Consider the following 25,636-nt stretch of genomic DNA (forward strand, 5'->3'; position numbering starts at 1 on the left):
ACGGAAGCAAGATTAATTTTTAACGAGCCGAAAAGAATGCACGTCACACCTCTGTTTATCAGTTTGCACTGGCTACCAATAGCTGCTCGCAAGGCATTGATGTTTGCCTACAAAACCACCACTGGCTCTGCACCCTTTTACCTAAATTAATTACTTCAGACTTATGTGCCTCTAAAAGCTTGAATTCTGCAAGTGAACGTCGCTTTATTGTGCATCACAAAGAGACACAAAATCACTTTCACGGACTTTTAAAGTAAATGTTCCCTCCTGGTGGAATGACCTGCCCAACTCAATCCAAGTCCTTAGCCATCTTCAAGAATCGGCTAAAACACATCTCTTCCATCTTTATTTGACCCTCTAACTCTAGCACTCTCTATTCTAATCTATTCTTTATAAAAAAATATTTTTTTTAAAACTTGCCCCTTTTAGACTTGCACTCTATTTATTTACTAACTGTTTGTTTTCTTTAAAAAAACAAAACAAAAAAACAACTAACACTAGCTTCTCTAATCTTGTTGTATTCTATTTGTTTTCTTTTTATTTATTATACAATTAACAAAAGCAAAAAAAGGCCTCTAACACTAGCTTGCTCTATTTTTTTATTCTATCTGTTTTCTTTTTATTTATTATATAGTTAAAAAAAAAACTTGCTACGTGTACTGCGTTAAGCTAACTGAGACCTGTTATAGCACTTGCATATCATTGCTCTTTTGTTGATTTTGATTGCTTCCTAACATATTGGCTGTTTATTAGTACTAATAAAACTGGATAGGTCTAGACTAAAATGTACTGTACATAGTTATGTCATGCAGTTTCAAAAATTACAGATTGTTACTGTATATTGTCTATTCCAATAAATAAAATAATATTTGGTAATTTTGAGCTTATTTTGCACCATAGTATGGTTACTGATTTCTGATTATGCCTGAAAACAGATATTTAAATTTAGATATTTTGCGTATATGAATGAAAAATAAAACACTGTTAATTTTAAAGTTAATTTAAGCATCACAACATTATAATGTACAGTATAAAAAATGGATATTCAGGTTTTTAATTTACTAAAGATTATGTTCAGCCGTGTTTTACTAGATTAACTTTAATGTTGCTGCTAACTAATGCTCACTTAATATAAAAATAGGGAAATTAATTAAATATCCAATAACCCAATACTCATAAATTAAAATAATCTATTTAATACTGTCTGATAACCAATATATTGTACCAATACTAATACTGATTGCGTATATTTCTGAGTAATTTACTGAATGTAAAATAAGTGGTATAGTTTAATTTCAGCAATGTTGTCTCATTGGCCTTCACAAAAACATTGTTTATGTAAAATATTATATATTTCACAGACACTACAGTTCTATTATGAACGTTTGAACTGTGGTGTATATATATTTTATATAATATGTAAAATATTATAATCTAAGTAGTTTGCAAATAGATATCGACACAGGCCATTAAAGAACCCTTTGTAACTTTTAAAAGCAGGAAAGGGAGTTGGTTTCAGCCAAGTGCTGAGGTGTATGATTCAAAAATGACCTCATCATCCAGATTTACCAGGAACTGCTGAAGATGAGATGAGAGGAGAAGGTGGGAGACAGTGAAAGGCAAACGTGGAGGAGTGTGACTACAGCTCTAGCCCAGCCAAATAGGAAGGAAGTGAAGAGGAGACTGGAAGATTAAAAAGGGAGGCCATGATAAGAACCAGAGGGATAGAGAGGTGACCGAGGGAAGGGAGGGGAAAGAAGAGGAAGTTTAACAGCTGAATGCACACTCAGAGGGGTTAGAGGCACCCAGACTGCGGTCAGCTCTGCTCTGAATGGCGGCAGGAACAATGGGCCTTCTCATGGAGCCTGTCTGCTCTGCTCTGTGGTGGGCAAACCATTCAACTGCCTGCTGCCTTGGCCCTCTTATTCTCTTTGGGAAAGTGTGAGGGGAGTTTATGAGTAGGGAGTCGGGTGCACTGTGACCAGCAGCTGCTGCTCCCTCATTAGCATGCGCACCTGCTCCCTGAGGCCTTTCTGGAAGGCCGACACAGGCCCTCATAACTGCACACAGTGATGTCTTGTCTGGGTTAAATCAGCCTAATTTTTCTGTATTGAAGGGGTGATATCGTCTTTTTTTTTTTTAAGTTTTGGATACAAGAGCATGATAAACTAACCAACTACAACCAAATACATAACTTCCTCTCTAGTCCAAAAAACATTTATTGCAACCAAGCTGTAAAAGACTTGGAGAAAAATAACAGTATCGTGAGAAAACTATTAAGATATGTCCATATAAGTTCATTCTGCTGTTCCTGGCTGTTTGGCACCTGCTGCTCTGCATTTCCTTCTGAGAGAAGTTAGAAATGAAAGAAGTTAGAAAGTTTATTTTAACAATGTCCCTGATCATTTCAATCTGACTTTCAGCAGCACATTCAGCACACGCCGAATCTGTCATTTTGCAAAGAGGCTGTATTGGAAGGATGGGGACGTCAAACGCAATCAGATTCCAAAAATTAAGTACTTGTTAATGGATTACATTACATTGTAAAATGCTTCTAATTATATTACAGTTACTTATTTATAGATTACATGATTACATTCATACGTTATTTTATTCAAAAATATTCTCTTGAAAACCTCTCAAGATTTTAAGAACATTTGCATGTTTACGGTAAACTGATATCAGTTAATGGTCATGCTGACATGCAGGTCAACAAGTAAAATATTTCTGTTTATAATGTTCAAGTATTGTTTTTATTTTAAAAGTATTTACTTTTTAAGTTTACATTTTTATGATTTTTTAAAAATGCTTTTCATTAAATCCCAAACCCCAAACTACAGTTTAAATATATATATATTTTTTCGATAATCATTCTAATCTAGATGTACAGTATGTCACAGTACGGAAGAAAGGATTTGTTGCTGCTTACATTTCAGCGCAACTTTAAAGTCATAGCAGCAAACAACAGACTATTTAATACTCAGGGTCAAGTGGAAATCAAAAATAGGCAAGTTGCTGGTGCAAAACAATTAATAAATGGACCCCAGTCAAGGGAATAAAACAATAAAAATGTACGCTATGACCCGTTAAATAGAACATTTAATAGCATTTCTGGCTGTTCCACAGGCTGGAAACCTTCTCTTCTATGGAAATCTTTTACAATGTCAAGATTGATGACACTTACAGAACTTCAGAGTTTGTTGTGGTGCTAGTGATGCATAAGATGTTTGTGTTGTTTGTGTAATAATCACAAAAACCTAAACGAACTTTTTTCGATAATCATTCTAATCTAGATGTACGGAAGAAAGGATTTGTTGCTGCTTACATTTCAGCGCAACTTTAAAGTCATAGCAGCAAACAACAGACTATTTAATATTCAGGGTCAAGTGGAAATCAAAAATAGGCAAGTTGCTGGTGCAAAACAATTAATAAATGGACCCCAGTCAAGGGAATAAAACAATAAAAATGTACGCTATGACCCGTTAAATAGAACATTTAATAGCATTTCTGGCTGTTCCACAGGCTGGAAACCTTCTCTTCTATGGAAATCTTTTACAATGTCAAGATTGATGACACTTACAGAACTTCAGAGTTTGTTGTGGTGCTAGTGATGCATAAGATGTTTGTGTTGTTTGTGTAATAATCACAAAAACCTAAACGAACCTCCAGAAATGTGCCGGACTGGCCATAGGACAATGGGAGGAAAGGTAGCATTGTGGGCAGCAGTGCAGTTCCCACCGTGCACTTAATGGTTTTGTCGTGCATGGTTCTCAGTCCCCTGTGTTTTCTTTTCTTGGTTGAAGTTATTGGCCATCCTAATCCTGGGGGAGACACAGTAAAAACAACCAACCCACTGAGGGGGGCCCTGTTTGGATCAGAAAACAGTGCGCTGGGAATGTGTTGAGATATTCCGGCTGCCCCCCGAGGCCAAAAACATGGCTTCGGTATTCCAGAGGCTCTGGATGGCTTTAGCTTTTTGCAAAAGGTTTTTTCAGCATAGTCATGCCGAGGGAGGGCCCCTTTTGTGTCGCCGAGTAAAATCGGCAAAAGATTACTTTCAAACCAACCCAGGAAAAACCTGTTATGAAGTCTGTATGGCTCTTTTACAGAGTTTTTGCTGTGCCGTCTCTGTATTCCCAAGGTCCTGATTGATGCTGCGGAGACTCTGTACTTTAGAAGAATAGCAGGCATTGAGGTGGAGGAAGAAAGCTTTGAAGTCCTGATAATGTTAGGCCTGGGTTCAAAGACCCTTGTATAGACACAGCCTTGTCTTTGGAGTGAATGAATTCAGATTCATTCAGAAAGGCTGAGGTGCTCGTTTTTTCTCCTAAGAGCCGCTGATGGATGGCTGACTTTCATAAATCCGTTTGAAACAGGATTACACCTGTGAAGCACAACCTCAATCTGTGAGAAAACCTTAAACATTTAAAAAGCACCTCCAATTCTCACTATTAACTAGTTGCTTATTAGCATGCCTATTATTAACATATTGGCTGTTTATTAGTACTAATAAAGCACATATGATCATATTCTACATCCCTAATCTTACCCAATACCTAAACTTAAAAACCACCTTACTAACTATTAATAAGCAGCAAATTAGAAGTTTACTGAGGCAAAAGTCATAGTTACTGGTTTATTAATAGTGAGAATTGGACCTTAAAATAAAGTGCGACCGCACAATCTTTTTACATTTTGTATTTCTTTGCTGTGTATGTCTGGATTTCTCAGGCATACATTATATGTTAGTATGCATGATATTAAAATTCTGGCCAATACAGGTAAGGTGATAATGAATTTTTATGTCTGATAATGATAACTGATAAATGGCCAATATTAAAATTACATACTAGTTTATCTAAATAATTTAAAGATAAAATACATACATATATATATATTATAGATAACTGTAATAGATAACTGATATGTTACCTATATTACATATTTGTTATTATATGATGGTTCAGTTGCGGACTAAATAATTTTGCTATAGTTGTAAACCTATAAAGCCAGTGAGGCCGTTCATACTCACTGAGGTTTTTTGCATTCCACTGTGCTGCTGTTCCATTATTTCTCTATGTAAACATGCTCTGTATTGACATGTTTGACTGTTCAATTTGTGACAGTAACTCGCACGTGACAGCTATGTTAACAGTGCTCAAGGTAAAATAAGTTAAACTTTAAAAATGTGTCCCTAGACCTTGTTTTCCCATTCCATTACCCTCTGTCTCAAGATCTCGAACGCGTTCAGTGTTAAAAGCTGTTTTGTGTAATAGTTTTGGCATTAAAATGCTTACTCCTAAACCAGATTTTTATGCAAATATTAACAAGCTGTTTGTAGGCTGATTTCTACAAAAAAATAAAAGACTTACACTTTATCAATTTGTACGAGCAACAAATCTGACACAGTAACATTACTAGTTACTGTTTGTTAAGAGAAGTTTAAAAAACGTAATTATAATGCAGTGGTTTCATTACAGTCCAGTTACATCGATTTATACTGACATTTTATCCTGTGCAAGGCTAATGCCATTGAAAGTGGCTTTATGACTATGAAGCGTAAATCATATACTGAGTGCAGTATATATAGTACTAATTCTCCCTGTGCTTGCTTTCCACTCTACAGGTGTCCTGAGCCGTTTGCCGGCACAGCGTGCCAGTTCCGCAACCCTTGCTTCCAGTCCCCGTGCAGAAATGGCGGCGTGTGCCGTTTGATTACTTTTGTCAATAAGGTGGACTTTGTGTGCAACTGCAGCCTGGGCTACACGGACCGACTGTGTCTCACTCCCACCAATAATGTGTGCCTTAGCTCCCCATGTCGAAATGGAGGCATGTGTGAACTCACCAGCATCCACAGTTACAAGTGTAAATGCCCACCAGGCTGGTCAGGTAAGACCACAATCCAGTTAGAAACTATGTATATGAGGAGTATGAACTAACATCTCAAATCCAGACAGTGGTGAGCATATTCTGATCGTAAACATTCTTTATCACTAGGTAAAAACTGCCATCAAGCTGATCCTTGCGCCTCAAATCCATGTGCCAATGGCGGTAAATGTAGTCCCTTTGATTCAGACTACATCTGCCACTGCACGCCCTTCTTCTCAGGTCAAACCTGCAAACAAGACGTCAATGAGTGTGCCCAGAGTCCCTCTCCTTGCAAGAATGGTGGCGTGTGTGAGAATGAGGTGGGCACGTATCGCTGCAACTGCCCTGCAGAGTACACTGGGAGACAATGCGAGACCCTCTATCAGCCCTGTAACCCTTCACCATGCTACCACGGAGGAACCTGCGTACAGAAGGGAGAGACGAACTATGAGTGCTCCTGTTTGCCAGGTAGGCATCCTTAACCTGTTAACCTGCATGAGGACTCTGGCGTCCTAAAGGTTTCTTTGTTTTCATGAGTTCAAAGTTACTGTTCACCGCTATACAGTAAAACAATTACCATTACCAATAAACACCATAACTGTTAACATTTGTTACACTGAACTATGCTGAACTAAGTCTGTCTTGTATAAAATACTGTATTTGTATTTATATACAGACACACACACACACACACATATATACTGTATATATATATATATATAAATACATGTGTATGTGTAAGTACAGTATATATATATATATATATATATATATATATATATACACACACACACACACACACACATACGATTAATCGCAGACAATCATGCGATTAATCGCGATTAAAAAAATGTAATTGTTGCCCAGCACTAATATATATATATATATCATACAGTAAGTGGGGGAAAAATTGATTCACCTAACTATCGTGATTCTTTTTAAAACAATTTAGATATATATACACATACACAACATAAAACTAAGCACTAAAATATCTGGCAATACAATACAATTACAGAATTATAAATAAAATCACAATAGTTTCATCGATTGAAATGGACAGATTGAACTGATTTTTGGAAATGAATAAAACCTACCAAATCTAAAACAGTTTGGATCGAGACAAAAAGTAGTCATGAAAAACGTTCAAATTATATATACACACACACACACACACATACGATTAATCGCAGACAATCATGCGATTAATCGCGATTAAAAAAAATGTAATTGTTGCCCAGCACTAATATATATATATATCATACAGTAAGTGGGGGAAAAATTGATTCACCTAACTATCGTGATTCTTTTTAAAACAATTTAGATATATATACACATACACAACATAAAACTAAGCACTAAAATATCTGGCAATACAATACAATTACAGAATTATAAATAAAATCACAATAGTTTCATCGATTGAAATGGACAGATTGAACTGATTTTTGGAAATGAATAAAACCTACCAAATCTAAAACAGTTTGGATCGAGACAAAAAGTAGTCATGAAAAACGTTCAAATCAACACAATATTCACAATGTTGCCTGTTGCCATAATTTAGCCAGCTAAATCAGCATGAATATGTGGATATTTGATATATTGCCTAGGTCTGAAGCTTATGTGATTATGTACTTTGCTGACTTGTTCAAACATATACCCTTTCCTGACTTAAGAGCTGTTTAGCATGCTAACATTCAAAGACTTGTCTTAAATACCCCTCATGATTATGGGGTCTATGAATCTTTTTAATCATGATGAGGGCTTTAACTGACATTAGTTACGTAAAAAATGAGTTCATTAAATGACGGATCAATGGCAGCCTCTTAACTTTGATCACTCAGAGGAAATCCACCTGGCTTATTTTGACTCACAAGTGTCCTGTTGACGACATCGGTTCCAGCAGTAAGACAAATTATATCGGCCCTCTATCCGGGTCAACACTGAATGTAGAGATTTCAGATGAGCTCAGTGAGTTTGCAATAACAACGCAGTATCAGTGTTTCCCACAACTTTGGAACATGGGATAGGCTACCTCTCCCAGAATGCCCTTCTCACAGCCTCATTTAATCCCAGCCTAGTCATAGTATCTGCGCTCCCGCTGCAGCTCTGTCTGCATGTGTGTGTGTGAACAGACCGGCAGGAAAATATTTGCGCTTATCATGAGGAAATGTCTGAACGACAACATCCTTATGCTGGTGTCCCTGGGTTAGAGTCAGTGTTGGGAGAATGAAAATGCGTGTCTGTGTGTTCGCCTCTCATCACTATTCCTTTGACCCAAGTGGATCTCATATAATGCCAGACAACATAACCTAAACCTCTGCATTGAGGAAACATCACTAAAGGGATTTCTTTCTCTTGTATTCCATGCATTCATGGGCTTTGAAGGATGAGTTCATAATATATGATGTGATCAGTTATGAAATATACCATAACTTCACTTTTTGGAGTTAAATTGTAGGAAATTGTGGTTAGAGTCAGTTGAGTCGTTGTCGTTGGTGCCTCTAACAGAATCCTGGTACTGCCAGACTTCTCAGAAAAGAAAGACTGTTGACCGCAACAAAAGTAACGACTGTTTTAAAATGTTTCACAACATTTTATCCCTCTGTTTATACCGGGAAACAATTGAATTTGCATGTTTGTGTTAAAGGATCTGTACTGTGCAATCTGATATAAATATTTAGTTTACTTTTAGTTACTTTAGTTACTTTGTGAAGAAACATGAATTCTGTCAGCAAACAGTTGCTCAAATATTTATCCATGTCCAGAAAATGTGATATTGTGGGTTATGTATTAAGTGCTGATTTTTTTTATTTCACACTGCTCAAAAGATACAGGATATGTTTATGTTTTTTGGATGATAGTGTGAACAGCAAAAATCTGAAATTTGTGGAAATACATTGGAAAGGTACACTACAATTCAAAGTTTAAAATCATGAAGCTTTTCAAATATGTTTTTGAAAGTAAGGCTATATTTATTTGATCAATAAGTTTTCTTTTTCAGTATATTTTATTGAAAAAAAGCTGAAAAGCTGAAAAAAAAGCAAAGCTGAATTTTCAGCAGTTATTAATATTCAGTTATTCAGTGTCACATGACCCTTCAGAAATTATTTTATTATGCTGTTTTGGTGCTTTTCTTATTATTATTATCAATGTTATCAACAGTTGTGCTGCTTAATATTTTTGGGAACTGTGAGCCATTTCTTTCAGTATTCTTTGATAGATTTTGAATTTGATTTGAATAGAAAGTTCTAAGGAACAACATTTATTTGAAATAGAAATCTTTTGTAACAATGTAAAAGTCTTTACTGTCACTTTTGATAAATTAATGCATTCTTCCTGAATAAAAGTATTAATTTCGTAAAATAAAAATGAATTTTACTTCATAAAATGAAACTTTTGAATAATATTGTATTTAGTTCAGTTTTTAGTTGACTTTTTAAGAAATGTTTACTGAAATTGCTTATTTCTTTTCAGGCTTCAGTGGTCAGAACTGCGAAGAGAACATTGATGACTGTCCAGACCATCGTTGCCTTAATGGAGGAACCTGTGTGGATGGAGTGAACACCTATAATTGCCAATGCAAGCCAGAGTGGACAGGTATCAATTGCCTACTCACACCCCACATTTCACTTACAGATACAAAGAAAAAAAATGGAATCAGTAAGACTAACTAGACTTCAATAAGTAAAATTTATTTTGGCATTTCATCTGTGTCTGGAAAATAAATGTGTGTGTGTATATATATATATATTAATTCCTCAGGTCAGTTCTGTACCGAAGACGTCAATGAGTGTGATTTGATGCCCAATTCCTGCCAGAATGGTGGTACATGCTTGAACACACAGGGTGGATACAACTGTGTGTGTGTAAACGGCTGGACAGGGGACGACTGCAGCGAAAACATCGATGACTGTGCAGATGCAGCCTGCCACACAGGAGCCACATGCCATGATCGGGTGGCCTCCTTCCTCTGTGAATGCCCTCATGGGCGCACAGGTGTGCACCTTTTTTCTTCTTCTCATGAATCATGCATCATGGTTTGAAACACTCATTCTGTTATTTGAGCATTAGTTTTTTTGTGAGTTTTGAGCAAATCCACTGAAGAAAATCTCCCATTTTCTACTGGAGCAGAAAGTTGGGATGGGGCATATTAATTTGCTTGTTCTGCTAATTAATCTGCTAAAATGTATTTATTTTTTAGGAGTACACTTTTTAGGAGAGCTAAGTGGCATAAACATCTATTTTGATTTCATAAGGTCTATAAAATCTGCCTTACTGTTTAAAAAGGAGATGTTCAATAAGGTTTAATCTCATAAATTGCTGCACAAGTTAATTCTCACTGTGTGTCTCTGTGTTTTAGGTCTGCTGTGTCACCTGAATGATGCTTGCATTAGTAACCCATGCCAGAAAGGCTCCAACTGTGACACCAATCCAGTCAACGGCAAGGCCATCTGTACCTGTCCTCTGGGTTACGTTGGCCCATCCTGTGACCAAGACGTTGATGAATGTTCGCTGGGTAAGGGATGGCTGTATTGTATTGAATACATAAATACAAACTGATGGTGCTTGATAAGCACACTAGTCATGTTTAAAAATGTAGCTATTACAATAGAATATTTTAATTGTAAATGTTTAAAGGGTGTTTTTTCCCCCCTTTTAGGTGCAAACCCTTGCGAACATGCTGGAAAGTGTATAAACACAAAAGGTTCCTTTCAGTGTAAATGTCTGCGGGGATATTTGGGAGCTCGATGTGAACTCGACATAAACGAATGCATGTCCAACCCATGCCATAATGACGCTACCTGTTTGGATCAAATCGGAGGCTTCCATTGCATCTGTATGCCAGGTAACCAAAAGATCTGCAGCACTTGGTTTAAATGCTCTCTATATATTACCCCCATACTGGTGATGTCATTACCTCACATGACCAATCTGTGATCCAATAAATTGCTTCTTTTGGCAGTAACACTAATGATACTGATGCCTGACTACATGCAATTAATATTTTCTGTTTATTGCACACAAAAGAAGCACTAAAAGCATTGTTAAGACATGCTGAATTTTCTTGCTAAGTCTGGAGCTTACTCCCCTATGTTAATTGGCAGGGTACGAGGGAGTCTTCTGTCAGATAAATACTGATGAGTGCGCCAGCATGCCCTGCCTCAACAATGGGAAGTGCATCGACAAGATCAACAACTACCAGTGCGAGTGCCCCACAGGTGAGCGTGCAGGGGTCAATCACCTCCCAGGACAGAACAGAGTGGAGAACACTAATCCCTGCCCTGAGGCAGGCTTACACAGCCCTGGCTAAAATGCTTCAAATAATCCATATGAAAGCTTCTGGAAAGTTAAAATTTCAGACAGTTTTTGCTTGAGTAAGATAAATACAGCAAAAACGTATTTGTGTTTTTAATCAAAATAATATTTTTTCTACTGCACGAATTTTTTGTTAAGAAATTCTAAATATATTTTAATACATATTCAAATGTTTATTAGTAGTGATCTAACATTTTTATTGTAAGAATACTTTTTGCCCCTACTTTGATCCTTTGTCCAGTTCCAATGACGTGAAACTAATTTTGTTGAAAATGTAGGTTTGTGAAAGGCTCTTCTTATTGAAAAACAGCACATTTAGGATGCAGAGGAATTCATGCATAAATGAAGGAGGATAGAGCGGAGGTACAATATTAGGCATGATGAGGATGTGTAAGGAGAGGGGCCTACGGGGACCCCCAAGAGGTGTAAAGGAGTTTTGGGAGATAGCTGAAGAAGTGGAAGCTAGGCCCCCTTCACTGTTTCAGATGGAAATCAGAGCTCCTTTTCAGCATGCGGCGCAGGGATCCTTTTCAGTTGTGTACACACTGAATCCATAGCAACCACAATGGGCGCTTTTTAAAATGTGGCATTTTAGAGGCTCGGAAGAAATTCCTGTTCTGAAGATGCATGGGACACTACTTGATTACAGATGCCAGGGGGTCTCAGGGAATGGCATAAGCAAGTTTGGAATTTGTTATCAGGATTATCACTGTAATAATACAAGATGTGATGATCAGACTTGATGATAAAAAGGACAGAAAAATCCCATAGATTTACACTAAAGCCATATCTAGAGACCAGAATGTCATAGAGTCTGAAGGTAGGCTACGAAGATTAACACACAGCACCTTAAGAACTGCATACCAACAATTTTGTTTTAGTGTTGCTTTAAATACAGAGTTCTGGCATGAAACTCTAGATGGCGCAGTCCGATAGGTCTAATTCAGTCTGACCTAATGACATCATTATCACATGGCACAGCTGATTGGTTCTCTCCTGTATCGGTAGCCAATGAGCTCGCTGCTCAACATTCAAATATATGATTAGTGCTTGCTGTAGCAGTTGCAGCTTGCTTCAGAAACCCTCCACCTTCCCCAGCTCCACCTGTATAGATCTTCTACGAGGTGATTCATGTATGCTATATGGGGGTTATTTCATGTATGTTATATTTGCAGCAGCAATACTTCTTACATGCTCATAGCAGCATGTTGTGGATTTATTGGCAGTAACAAGTCTCGGTACTTGCTCTGCTGCAGCAGCAGCAGCATAGCAGATCTATTCCGCCAAGACCAAATACATTAACATAATCATGTACATTACCATGCCAATCCCTCCAAGAGTTGTCATGACAGAACTATGATAAATGTCCAATAAATCTCCACACTGATGGATTTGTAGCCCTTAATGTGTTCAGACTGTATATTTGAACAGCAGACATCTTTAGCGAGGGATTAAAATAACTGAGGGAGAAAGCACAAATGTTGGGGGTTCCTGAGCAATGGGGTTGCTGAATAGCATGAGGTCAGGGGTTGCGTGGGGCACTTTTGGTGAGACAGACTCAGAGAGGGGGGCAAAGGCTGGATGGGAGAATGCACATTGTGATGGAAAACTTCTACGGGACAAAGGAGGCAACCGGCATGGCTTGGTGTGCCACTGAATAGACAGTTCCTCTTTGTCTGGTGCCCTTGGTCAGGAGGCCTTGGAAGTTGTTTACCGCCATTTTACACCCTTCTCCCCCTCTCACTGTGATGGTTTGTTGAAAAGCAGCTTGAAAACCTGAGAGAAAGGGGGAAAGCTTACAGCCGAGTATTAATGAACGCTGGCCATGTTGTATACGAGTGTGGAGGAAGTGGGTGCAAACCAGAGGAATCTTTGTATTGACCTTCCTCCCCTTTCCTCTCGTCTCCCTCTCAGGATTCTCGGGGAGTCAGTGCCAGTTCGACATCGATGAGTGCGCTAGCACCCCCTGTAAAAATGGGGCCAAGTGTATCGATGGGCCCAACATGTACACCTGCCAGTGCGCTGAAGGTATGAAGACGCCGTCTGCTTGATTCAGCTTTAAAAAAGTCATAAAAATACATAAAACATATTTCTGTTGTGATTATACATTTTTACAGCTCTAAAATATTTATTTGGCTATAAATGTATCTCTGAGTCATGGAAAAACATGGAAATTCCAGGGCATAAATGTGAGGAAATGTGTGTCATAATAAATAGAATAAATTAATATGTTTTCCTTTTTAGGATACACAGGGCAGCATTGTGAAACAGATGTAGATGAGTGTCTATCCAACCCGTGTCACTATGGCACTTGTAAAGACGGCCTGGCGTCCTTCACCTGCATGTGCCGTGCTGGTTTTACAGGCCGTCTGTGTGAGATCAACATTAATGAGTGTCTCAGTCAGCCGTGCCAAAATGGAGGCACCTGCCAGGACCGTGAGAATGCCTACTTATGCATCTGCCCTAAAGGAACCGCAGGTGCCACTTTTACTGTAATGGTCAAAAATGTGAACTCCTGCTTGTCAAAAGCTCTATTCTAAGTTCTATTTTGTGTTAACAGGTGCTAACTGTGAGGTTAACCTAGACGACTGTCAAAGCAATCCCTGTGATTTTGGAAGATGCATTGACAAGATAAATGGTTACGAGTGTGTCTGTGAACCGGGATACACAGGTGAGTGGTCTTAGATCGTGTGCTTCATACGTCGATAAACAGCAGCTGCGCTGAAATATAAAATAGTCTCATCATTTGAAATGAGAATTCAATTGGATAGTTCGCCCAGCAAAGAAAATATGGTCATTATTTCCTCACCCTCTTGTCATTCCAAACCCATATGCTGTTCAGTTTTCAAGATCTTAACAAGACAAAAATCTTTACAAATATCTTTTCCATACAACAGTTAATAGTTTCCATGAGCTGTCAAGCTTCAAAAAGGTCTATAAAATATAAAAGGGCCATAAAAATTGTGAACAAACAACACTGAAAACAGACTGAAATTTGCATCATTATTCATTGATAATATTTTGTGTGTGTTCTGTGTATGTGGGTTTTCTACCTAAATAGCTATTGATTACAAGTACATAGTAGATCTTTTACTTTACAATTAAATAAAAAGATAAATGTGTAAAACTGCTAATTCTGATGTTCGTTTTTACTACTAAGAGAGAGAAAAAAACTAGAAAAAACTATTTTCATATATACAGCAATATACAGTAATTGTGCCCATTTTTATTTTTTTAAATCAGTTAATCACAAACCCCACCCTGCAAGCTATTTTTATTGATCAGCTCAGTCACCTGTCAAGAAAAGCTCAGAATTTATGGATTGAGGTAAGAGTTCAGAAAAGTCACATATGTATCTGATCGGGACAGTCATGCTGTCTATCAGGATTTGCTACCAACTCTACACTCATGTTAAGTTTAGGGTTAAGGGTAAGTATTTTTTTCAGGGTTAAGGGTAAGCAATAAACACCATTACTATGTATTGTGCTTAACTGGTTTAGCCACTAAAATAGGTGTCCTGAGAAATTCTCTAGACTCTATAAGTAAAATTGTTAGGGCAGCTGCCTATGTCTTGGGAGGTCATGGCTTTGGAGAGTGGATGTGTGGTCTAGCATGAAGTCTTGCATAGGTTAGCAAATGGAGAGGTTTTCTAAAGTTATTTGTGCACAATTTCTTGTACTCCTACGCGTATAATCTAGTATTTCATAAGAGATCTAAACAATGTCTCAAACTGTGCTCTGATTTGCCAAGATAACTGTTTTCAATATGAACTCAAACATAATTTTTTTCCCAAGACTAAACTAACCACATTCGCTGTGTAACTCTTACTGCATGTCAACAAGTCTTATTTTTTAGATTTTTAATAGAGACATCTGGGACAAAGTTGATACTTAAAAAGGTGCAGTAGGAGATCTTGGAAAATGCTAACTTTAGTCTGATAGCACTGAAAGCGAATGTCCCACCCTCCCTGCAATCGCCGTCCAAAGCCACGCCCCCTGAACGCAATACGCTCACAGACCAGAATACCAGAGACAACATTACAATAGGCTACATCAGTGGTTCCCAATTCCAGTCCTCGTACCCTAGCATCCAGACGCTGCACAGCGCAAAAACCGTGAATGCGAAGTTAAGTAAACTTTAATGTATTTCTCCTGCACAGGGAGTAGGGAGCAATGAACACTGTGTAGGATCATATCGATCGGAACACAGTTCTTGCAAGTAGCTCACTTCTAACAAGCTGGTTATCTGAATCGGGTGTGTTAACTAAGCGATACATGCAAAATATGCAGAGCGCGAGGACTGGAATTGGGAACTGCTGGGCTACATCATGTGTCATTCACCGGTGAGAAAACTTTATAGTACAGTTAGTAAAAGTACTACAATACTAAGGAAGATCGGGTTGTTGATGTTTGTCTGCCATTCTCGCTCTGTCTGCACAGTGTGTGTGAACGCGCTGATGATGTATCCTGTCTGCGCGAACAGGGTGCGCAGAGGTATGCAAATACTTATGTTTACAGACAGGTAGAAAAGCCAATTAAAACGCTCGGACTGAGCGTTTTGATTGGACGAACATTTCTTGGTCCTATGCCTTCCACAGAATATATAAATACAGATAAATACATGTAGACCACTTAACTTAATGATTGCTATCGGGATGTGAAGAGACTTTCAACCACCATAACAAAAAATGTTTCTGAAGACAATCACCTATTGCACCTTTAAATTAAACATACTCCACTAGGTCATTTAAAGTTTTGGAAAAGCCACTGCGTTTGTGGTTTTATCAAGGCAGTCTAGGTGGTATACTCACTGAGCCCAGGTCTTTATCATTGTAGAAGAGATGGGGAGTCAACAAAGAGTTCAGCAGGTGAGACAGGCAACAAAGCAGGGTGGGGAGAGACAGCTGGTCAGCGAGCACACATTTGGCCTGGGCCGTGGTGTTGGCTTACAGTCTCGCCCAATCCCATGCCTGCCTAGCAGACACGCAAGCCAGCCCGCTCCCTCATTCAGCCAGAGATCTCCAGGACATCTGGGAGTTTGAAAGGAGAAAAGATTTGTGAAAGTCGATCTTTTAAAAGGGGGAAGTTGGCCGGTGCTTTAAAGACAAGTGACAAATGAAACCTCTGCTTTTATGCTGGCATTGCATTTAGTAAATAGTGGTGCTGCCTGAAGTGGAGTCTAAAAGCTAGGCCTTAAGCCTAGGATTTCAAGAAAAACATGGAATGGCTAAATGAATGCAGTTGATTCAGAAGTTATTTTGACTACCATATGACATGTGACACTCTTTAACCATTTTCATAATTCTGTCTTGTTTTTTTTGTAGGGAAAATGTGTAACATCAACATTGATGAATGTGCCATCAACCCCTGTCACAATGGTGGAACCTGCGTTGATGGAGTCAGTGGCTTTACATGTCTGTGCAGAGAGGGGTATCATGACCCGACCTGCCAATCACAGCTCAACGAATGCCTTAGCAACCCCTGTATTCATGGACACTGTGAAGACAAAGTCAATGGGTGTGCATTATTTACATACATACACTGCCATATGAAAAGTTTGGGGACAGTAAGATTTTTTGTTAAGAAATTAATATTTTTATTTGGCAAGGATGCATTAAATTGATCATAATTGTAAAGTGATTTTTTTTTACATTTACAATGTTACAAAGCATCTCTATTTTGAATAAACGCTGTTCTTTTGAACTTTATTTATCAAAGAATCTCTGCTTTGAACACTGATAATTACAAGAAGTCTCTTAAGCAGCAAATCAGCATATTAGAATGATTTCCGAAGATTCTGTAGATAATATAAACATAAATTATGTCACCCTGCTAGAAAAACCAAGTACCAATACCAGTTTAAAATTGGTTTTTGCATGATCAATATGATCAAGATGGCATATTGGATCCAACCCCCCTGAAAACAAACATAGCTTAAACCAGCTTATGCTGATCTGGCTGGTCTTTTGACTAGTTTTAGAATAGGTTTGGCACTTTGGAGACCTTATACCAGCAAACCAGCTCAATTCAGCTTAAGATCTGATGTTTTGTTCTAGACCAGCTAGGACCAGCCAGAAACCATGTAAAACAGATCTCGTTTCTTACAGATATAACTGTATTTGTGACTCTGGCTGGAGTGGTGTCAACTGTGACATCAATAACAATGAGTGTGAGTCCAACCCCTGTATGAATGGAGGCACCTGTAAGGACATGACCAGCGGCTACGTCTGCACATGCCGCGCTGGCTTCAGCGGTTCGTATCATTTATTCTGCAAATGTATTGTAACTATGTGGTATGCCCTCTTGACCCCCACTCAAACACACAGTGTCTTTCTAACATTTGATTATAGGTCCCAACTGCCAAACAAATATCAATGAATGCGCCTCCAACCCTTGCTTGAATCAAGGAACCTGTATCGATGACGTGGCTGGATACAAATGCAACTGTTTGCTGCCTTACACTGGTATGAGTTTAGCTTTATTCGTGACATTTTGAGATTGTTATTTGTGGATTGTAATACTTTTCACCAGCATGTAGTATGTGACTGTTCAGCTGTTTAAACCAGTTTGAGAGTTTGGGAGTTGATGAAACGCTACTAATCAACTAAATCATAAAAAAGTAAAGCTATTTTATTTGATTCATTTTATTAGTTTACCTGTATTTTATCAGTTTACATCAGAGAGCTGTGAACATGCAAATGGGTTGTTAAACTATTGAAATATTAACTCAAAATCTCAGGGGGGATTTCAAGTACAAATTTGACTTCAAAGGGATTCGAGTGACAGAAATGTTTAAGAATGTCTGATGTAAACTTTTTTAAGTACTGATAGAAAAAAGATCTCTTCTGGTTACATATAAAATATATTTTTAAGTAAGTGTTTTATTTTTTAAAGACCATGATGACATTCTGACAATTAGCTTTCTTTCCTGTGTTGATGTATTTCCCATTGAAACAGGAAGTTGTGATGGGTTATTTCTTGTAAATAGCCAATAGCCTTTAGTTTAAGACATAAACATGAACAGTGATTTGCTAATTAAAGGAAGGATTCTCATTCTAGAAGCATTTTATTAAACACATTTTCAGATACGCCTGAAAGTGCAAAATTATTTATCAATATTTTTAGTGCACTTTCATGAAGAAAACCTTCTGAAGTTTTTTTTTTATCTATAGAATATTCTAAAGTACATTTTGACAAATTTTAAGAAATTTTATTTATTTATTAGCTGAATAATTAAAAGCCTGAAAAACAAAACAAAACTTTTTTGTACCTTTTTGATGGGGTCTTTAAATGGCTTTAGTGCGGCTATTACTTTTTGATAGATTTTGCTAGTTTTACTATACTTAAACCACTTTAAATTATGAGTAGTTTGTATTACAATGTCAAAGTCAGGAACAACAGATGCTCCTCCATCAATCTAGTTCCAGACTGTTGACAGAGGCCCCTCAAGAGCCCTACAAGTATCTCTGTTGACAATACAGGAAAATGTTTTCAACAGACGACACATTCTTTCCTCTCAATGTGTTATTTGACAAAACAGATAATGATGTTCTGCCTCTGGAACAGAAATCATATTAATTCCCAGTGACTATCTTTTTGGAAAAATCCACACAGCATTATATCAAGAATAACAAAAATCTAGTCGTACCAGGGTGGGAACAGTAGCCTGTCATGTTTCCTGTTTGCCCTACTTCCTCTCTCACAGAAACGCAAATGGCCAGACAATGGCAGGAAAACCTGCTGGCTTCCTGCAGGGGCCGGCCGTCGTGGAAACAGTTAGGCCAAATGTGCTTTGCTTTGCTAGGACTGACAGTCTTATCTCCAACAGAGAAAAGAGGAATTGGTACAGAACCTGTACTGAAACATAGTGTCACCTTCTAAATTTTTAGGCCTTCATAGAGGAAGAATGTCTCTTAAGAACATCTTAAATGCAAAACACATACTGAATGCCAAAACAATGTGGAGTTTTTCTAATGCTTCAGGTTTTTTAATATATTTTATCTTCCAGGTGAGAACTGTGAAACCCTGTTGGCCCCATGTAGCCCTAAACCCTGTAAGAATGGAGGCGTGTGTAAGGAGTCCGAAGACTATGAGAGCTTCTCTTGTGTGTGTCCTGAAGGATGGCAAGGTACAAAATTCACAAACTAACTAGAAATTATATCCTAGCCTCAATATTATGCATAACTACATTCATACTTTGTGCTCTACCTCAATTGTAGGCCAAACGTGTGAGGTGGATATCAACGAATGTGTCAAAAACCCTTGTCGAAATGACGGCATCTGTCAAAACTCTATTGGCAGCTACAAATGCAGTTGTAAATCGGGCTACACAGGCCGCAACTGTGAGACAGACACTGACGACTGCAAACCCAGTGAGTGTCCCATTTCAGCCTTAGTACAGTCTAGTTGATCTTGCCTTGATGTCTAACCCCGTCCTATTCCTGTAGACCCTTGCAGTAATGGTGGCTTCTGCAAAGACGCTGTGAACGCCTTCAGTTGCACCTGCCTACCAGGTTTCCGGGGGAGCAGATGTTTGGAGGACATTAATGAATGTGACAGTAACCCATGTAAAAACGGCGCGAACTGCACGGATTGTGTGAACAGTTACACTTGTACCTGTCCACCTGGATTCAGTGGGATTCACTGTGAGAACAACACACCTGATTGTACTGAGAGGTAACAACAGCAATCTTATTTGTATCAGTTCTTAAGTGTAAAAATAGTGACCCTTCACAGTCACTGTTTTAGCTGCAACAGAAAACTCTTACAATCAAGAGGCAACAAGACAAACACATATCGACGAAGCAGTAACAGATATGGACCACAAAACAATTGCCCAACCTAAAAATTCAAACCCTATATGCCATTTCTGCACAACAGTAGAGGTGCAAGCAAACATGCTGTTTTCACAAATATAAAACTCTTACAAATACTTAAGAATTTAAGTAATTGCCATCACATGAATAAATTATATTTTAAAATAGAAAACAGTTATTTTAAATTGTAATAATACTTCACAATACCACCGTGTTTCTGTATTGTTGATTAAATAAATGTAGTCTTTGTAAGAATAAGAGACCTCTTTTAAAAACAAAGCAAAAAAAAAAATAAAAAATCTGACATGAAAAGATATTTCAACATTATTGCTCTATACAACATGGCTATCATGGGAACACTGATCCCAGCTCAGTTTTCAGAGTCTCGTTGTTACAGTCTAGCCTTGTCAGTCAACCGATCTACCTCATGGTAAAGTGTACCAGAAAAAAAGCCTCTAGCACTTTTTCCTCCTCTGTTGTCCATTAGTGCCCCCTCTGGTAAACAAAAGGACAATGCAACTATAGAGTCATCACACACCTTTATATATTACTTAAAAAACTACAGGATGGTAAATGAATGTAGTAAATAAGACTGATAATCATAATTATTTTTTCAAACAGCTCTTGTTTTAATGGCGGCACATGTGTGGATGGCATCAACAGTTTCACTTGCCTGTGCCCAACGGGGTTCACTGGAAACTACTGCCAGCATGACATCAACGAGTGCGACTCCAGACCCTGCATGAATGGAGGCACCTGTCAGGACAGCTACGGCACATACAAGTGCACCTGCCCTCAGGGATACCATGGCCTTAACTGCCAGGTAACAAATCAAACGTTTAGGCAGCATGTGACATGGACAAAACTTAGCATGTATCCATCATACATTCATTGCTTATAGTGTTTCCTTGTTGATTCTGTAGTATAATTCAAAAATTTGCTGAAAAGTTATAAAATTAAATGAATATTTAATTATCACAATATTCCCTAAAATATATATACTAACATTTTTTTAATACATTTCTATTAATTCCACTTCTTTTAAGTAGTAGATGCCAGTAATTTAAAAATGGAGGCCTATTACTTTATATATTGATCTGTCCCTAATTCACATCAGCATTTATTTTAGAAAATGGACAGGAGCAGTGTTATTTTGTACAGTTTTACAATATTAAAGTTCCCTTTCAGTCAGTCACGTTCTACGTTACGTCAGTCGTGACTGACGAATTGGGATCTCGCCCGAGAGCCCAATCACCTTCGAGTGTAAACTAAACAAGACAATGACAGTTGGCGTGCGTGTTTCGCCATGCGCACCCCGACCCGCAGCGTGGGTATAAAAGGAGAGTGCGTGCAAATGCACATCAGCTTTTCGCTTCGGAGCAGAGCCTTCTCAGGATGAATCTCCGCGAGTGTTTGGAAGAAACAGCTGGCGGTGGTGTTACGGCGCGTAACACCAACGCGTTAATACCTCCTCATTAAACAGGGTGGGTATCCCCCTTGCCATGCCCCGCTCTAGCTCTTCCGGTTCTCTGAGGGCTACTTCGGTTCATGGTCAGGGAGACCTGAGGGTTACGGTGAGAGCTTACCCGTCGAGTACGTCTCCGCGGGCCTCTCATTCCGCAAGCATGGCGCACCACCTGGGGTTTCCGGACGAGTGTGCTGGATCCTCGGACAGGGCGGGGTCCAGCATCTTGTGTGGGACACAGGCAGAGGACAGGATGTCGATCGCTGCATCAGAGGGCGAGCTAGGCTCTGGAGATGAGGATTCGACTGCGCTGCCACCGTCAGGTAGAGTGGCGTTGCCCGAGTCAGATCCAGAGCTGACCGCTATGCTTTCCCGGGCCGCCGAGAGTGTCGGGCTGCACTGGAGGCCTCCTCCTTCTCCCGAACGCTCGAGACTGGATGATTGGTTCCTGGGCATTGGTGGTCAAGGAGCGCCACCTATGGCTGACCTTGGCGGATATGAGGGAGGTTGACAAGCATCGCTTCCTGGACTCCCCCATCTCCCAGGCCGGCCTATTCGGTGAAGAGGTGGAGGGCTTTGCCCAAAAGTTCTCCGCCGCGCAGAAGCAGGGCGCCCTCCTGCTGCCTCCACCTCTGCTCCGGCGCGGCCACAACAGCAGCCTTCACAAAGGCCGTCCCCCTCTCCTTTCGCCAATGGGCAGCAGGGTCCGGTTCAGGGACGCTATGCCTCCTCACGAGCCCCCTGCCCAGCTATGGAGCCAGGTAAGTGGTGCGCCGCACACTCAGACCCCACCCTCGGACGCACGGCCTCCCGGGTTGGGTGCCTGTGTTCCACCTCGCTGCCCCACTGCAGGTACGTCGGTGGTTTCCCTGGTCCCGCTAGTTTGGTCGCTGGGGGCCTGGTTAGCGCTCCCCAGGCCGTCTCGCTGGCTCATGAGAGCCATCAGACTCGGCTACACAATTCAATTGGCCCGGTGCCCTCCCAAGTTCAGGGGCATTCGGTTCACCTCGGTGCTGGACAAGGATGCTCCTGTCTTGCGTGCAGAAATCGCGGTCCTGCTGGCGAAGGACGCGATACAGCCGGTCCCTCCAGCTGAGATGAGGTCAGGGTTCTACAGCCCGTACTTCATCGTACCCAAGAAAGACAGTGGGTTACGACCGATCCTGGACCTGCGCGTACTGAACCGGGCCCTTCACAAGCTCCCGTTCAGGATGTTGACGCAGAAACGCATCTTTCAGTGCATCCGTCCTTTCGATTGGTTCAACTGGGAAAAGAGCAAACTCTCTCCGGTGCAGAGGATCTCTTTTCTCGGCATGGAGCTGGACTCGGTCAACCTCTCAGCACGTCTCTGAGTAGAGCGTGCGCAGTCGATGCTGAACTGCCTGGGGTCCTTCCAGTGCAAGACGGCGGTTCCACTGAAACAATTTCAGAGGCTCCTGGGGCATATGGCATCCGCAGCCGCTGTCATGCCGCTCGGGTTGCTTCATATGAGACCGCTTCAGCGTTGGCTTCACGACCGGGTCCCGAGATGGGCATGGCGACACGGCACTTACCGGGTTCCTGTTGCCCCGTTCTGCTGTCAGATCTTCAGCCCGTGGGCAGATCTTGCCTTTCTTCGGACAGGGGGGTCCCTTGTAGGGCAGTAGACGGTAAGTCTTTGGGGAAGCACGACTTAGTCATCAGGTTTCTCAGAGGGGCAAGGAGGTTAAATTCTCCGCACCCTCACCTGTTACCCTCTTGGGATCTCCCCTCGGTCCTGGCGGCCTTGAAGGGGGAGACCTTCGAGCCTCTGCAGTCAGTAGAGCTTAAGTTTCTGTCGTTGAAGACAGTGCTCCTCACCGCATTGGCCTCGGTCAAGAGGGTAGGGGACCTGCAGGCATTTTTGGCGTTTTCCATACGGATCCCAATTCGTCAGTCACGACTGACGTAATGTAGAACGTGACTGACTGAAAGGGAATGTGTCGGTTACTTGTGTAACCCTCGTTCCCTGAAGGAAGAAACGTAGACGTTACGTCCCGTCGCCACAGTTGCTGTACCAATGCTGTACTGCTGTACGGCCGGGGCACGTAGTCTCGGCTCCTCAGCGAAAAACTGATGTGTGTTTGCACGCGCTCTCCTTTTATACCCGCGCTGCGGGGCAGGGTGTGCGTGGCGAAACACACACGCCAACTGCCATTGGCTTGTTTAGTTTACACTCGAAGGTGATTGGGCTCTCGGGCAAGATCCCAATTCGTCAGTCACGACTGACGTAACGTCTCCGTTCCCTCCTTCAGGGAGAGACGTTACCTGTCCCTTTTCTTTGTTTGTAGCCCTATGATTTTAAAGGGATAGTTCACCCAAAAATGAAAATTTGATGTTTATCTGCTTACCCCCAGGGCATCCAAGGTGTAGGTGACTTTGTTTCTTCAGTAGAACACAAACGAAGATTTTTAAGTCAAACCGTTGCAGTCTGTCAGTCTTATAATGCAAGTGGATGGGAATCACGGCTTTGAGAGTCAAAAAACATACACAAACAAAACCAAATTAAACCCTGCGGCTTGTAATGATACATTAATGTGTAAAGACATGAAATGATCGGTCTGTGCAAGAAACTGAACAGTATTTATATGTTTTTTACCTCTGATTTTCACCGCAATGTCCGAACTGTCCTAGCATTACCGCCACCTATCTCTCAAGTGGACCATTGACACTCCTAATTGAGATTGTAGATAGAGTGGCAATGGTCCATTTGAGAGATAGGTGGCGGTAATGCACTTATAAGTCTGCGATCCGTCAGGCGCAGCCTGTTGTGAATGCGCTCAGGTTTGTGTATGTTTTTTTTACTCTCAAAGCCGTGATTACCATCCACTGACATTATAAGATTGATAGACTGCAACGGTTTGACTTAAAAATCTTCGTTTGTGTTCTACTGAAGAAACAAAGTCGCCTACATCTTGGATGCCATGGGGGTAAGCAGATAAACATCACATTTTCATTTTTGGGTGAACTATCCCTTTAAGGCATCGAAGGAGCACACTTGATGTGAGAGGAATGTCAATATAAATATATATATAGAACTTAATTTCTTTATATTAAACTAATTATACCAGTAACATTTACAAATAATATGCATGGATTTCAATTGTAATTTTAATCATATAGACACATTTCCTTTATTTCCCATTTTTCCCATTTTCTAAAACCAGTCTAATTAGAAAATACATTTTTAGTTTTCTCTGTATTTTTATACTTTAGAATATCACATTGTTAGCTTGGCAACAAACTAACATCAAACACTGTTATAGTCAATAGAATGCATAGTATAATTTAGCCTGGCCACTAGTTCCAGAAGTATTTTTGCCTTTGAGATTTTGTTAGTCTTTGTTAAACAATTAAAAGCTATGAGCCAAACGGTGTTTTGAATATTATTTATAGATTATTTTATTTTATAATATATTATATAATGTTTTATATATATTTATATTTTTTGCTTGTTTTAAGTAGTATATTATTTAAAAATAAATTAATTGCGATCTATCCTTAATTTATGTCAGCACTTTATGTCAAATACAATTAAATTAAAATGAAATATTTATTATGACTTTAAGAGGTTTGAACTGATGGATGCAAGAGTTAAAATGTGAACATTGAATGAATTCTTGTCTTGCAGGAGCTGGTGAACTGGTGTAAGCCGTCTCCCTGTAAGAATGAAGGTATCTGCAGACAGAGCGGCACTAGGTACAGCTGCCAGTGTCAGACAGGCTGGACTGGTTTATACTGCGATGTCCCCAGCGTTTCTTGTGAGGTGGCCGCCAAACAGCAAGGTAGGTTTGTTTGTATGTGCCTACCTACATACAAAAAAAATATGTTTGCAGTTCGGGCCAGTTCAGTGTTTCACAAATCTGCTGTGATGTTTGCTTCTACCACTTTTAGGTGTAGAGGTGGCCCGGCTGTGTCGTAACTCTGGCCAGTGTCTGGATGCTGGAAACACACACTATTGTCACTGTCAGGCTGGATACACGGGCAGCTACTGTGAGGAGCAGGTGGATGAATGCATTCCCAATCCTTGCCAGAACGGAGCAACCTGCACCGACTACCTGGGCGGCTATTCTTGTGAAGTAAGTGAAGAAAACCTGGTGGTTAGGGACAGAAGTGACTGTAGAAGAAGACATTTTAGGTTAATGCCTGCT

The 25,636-nt window shown here is 39.9% G+C and overlaps 1 protein-coding gene across 1 annotated transcript in view; it reads left to right on the forward strand.

Moving 5' to 3' along the window:
* The window catches only part of LOC107552606 (neurogenic locus notch homolog protein 1-like), a 48,920-nt gene that overhangs the window by 11,718 nt on the left and 11,566 nt on the right, over positions 1-25,636 (forward strand). Inside the window, exons 3-21 of the mRNA XM_016234527.1 lie at positions 5,627-5,889; positions 5,998-6,336; positions 9,346-9,468; positions 9,634-9,867; positions 10,232-10,387; positions 10,532-10,717; positions 10,977-11,090; positions 13,102-13,215; positions 13,432-13,665; positions 13,748-13,858; positions 16,511-16,703; positions 17,294-17,439; positions 17,537-17,650; positions 19,195-19,314; positions 19,406-19,558; positions 19,634-19,862; positions 20,624-20,825; positions 25,117-25,270; positions 25,380-25,564. Coding sequence (XP_016090013.1) covers positions 5,627-5,889; positions 5,998-6,336; positions 9,346-9,468; positions 9,634-9,867; positions 10,232-10,387; positions 10,532-10,717; positions 10,977-11,090; positions 13,102-13,215; positions 13,432-13,665; positions 13,748-13,858; positions 16,511-16,703; positions 17,294-17,439; positions 17,537-17,650; positions 19,195-19,314; positions 19,406-19,558; positions 19,634-19,862; positions 20,624-20,825; positions 25,117-25,270; positions 25,380-25,564 — 3,370 coding nt within the window. The remainder of the gene's footprint in view (positions 1-5,626; positions 5,890-5,997; positions 6,337-9,345; positions 9,469-9,633; positions 9,868-10,231; positions 10,388-10,531; positions 10,718-10,976; positions 11,091-13,101; positions 13,216-13,431; positions 13,666-13,747; positions 13,859-16,510; positions 16,704-17,293; positions 17,440-17,536; positions 17,651-19,194; positions 19,315-19,405; positions 19,559-19,633; positions 19,863-20,623; positions 20,826-25,116; positions 25,271-25,379; positions 25,565-25,636) is intronic.

The sequence above is a fragment of the Sinocyclocheilus grahami genome, unplaced genomic scaffold (genome assembly GCF_001515645.1).
Source record: "Sinocyclocheilus grahami isolate Dianchi unplaced genomic scaffold, SAMN03320097.WGS_v1.1 scaffold454.1, whole genome shotgun sequence".
Classification (NCBI taxonomy): domain Eukaryota; kingdom Metazoa; phylum Chordata; class Actinopteri; order Cypriniformes; family Cyprinidae; genus Sinocyclocheilus; species Sinocyclocheilus grahami.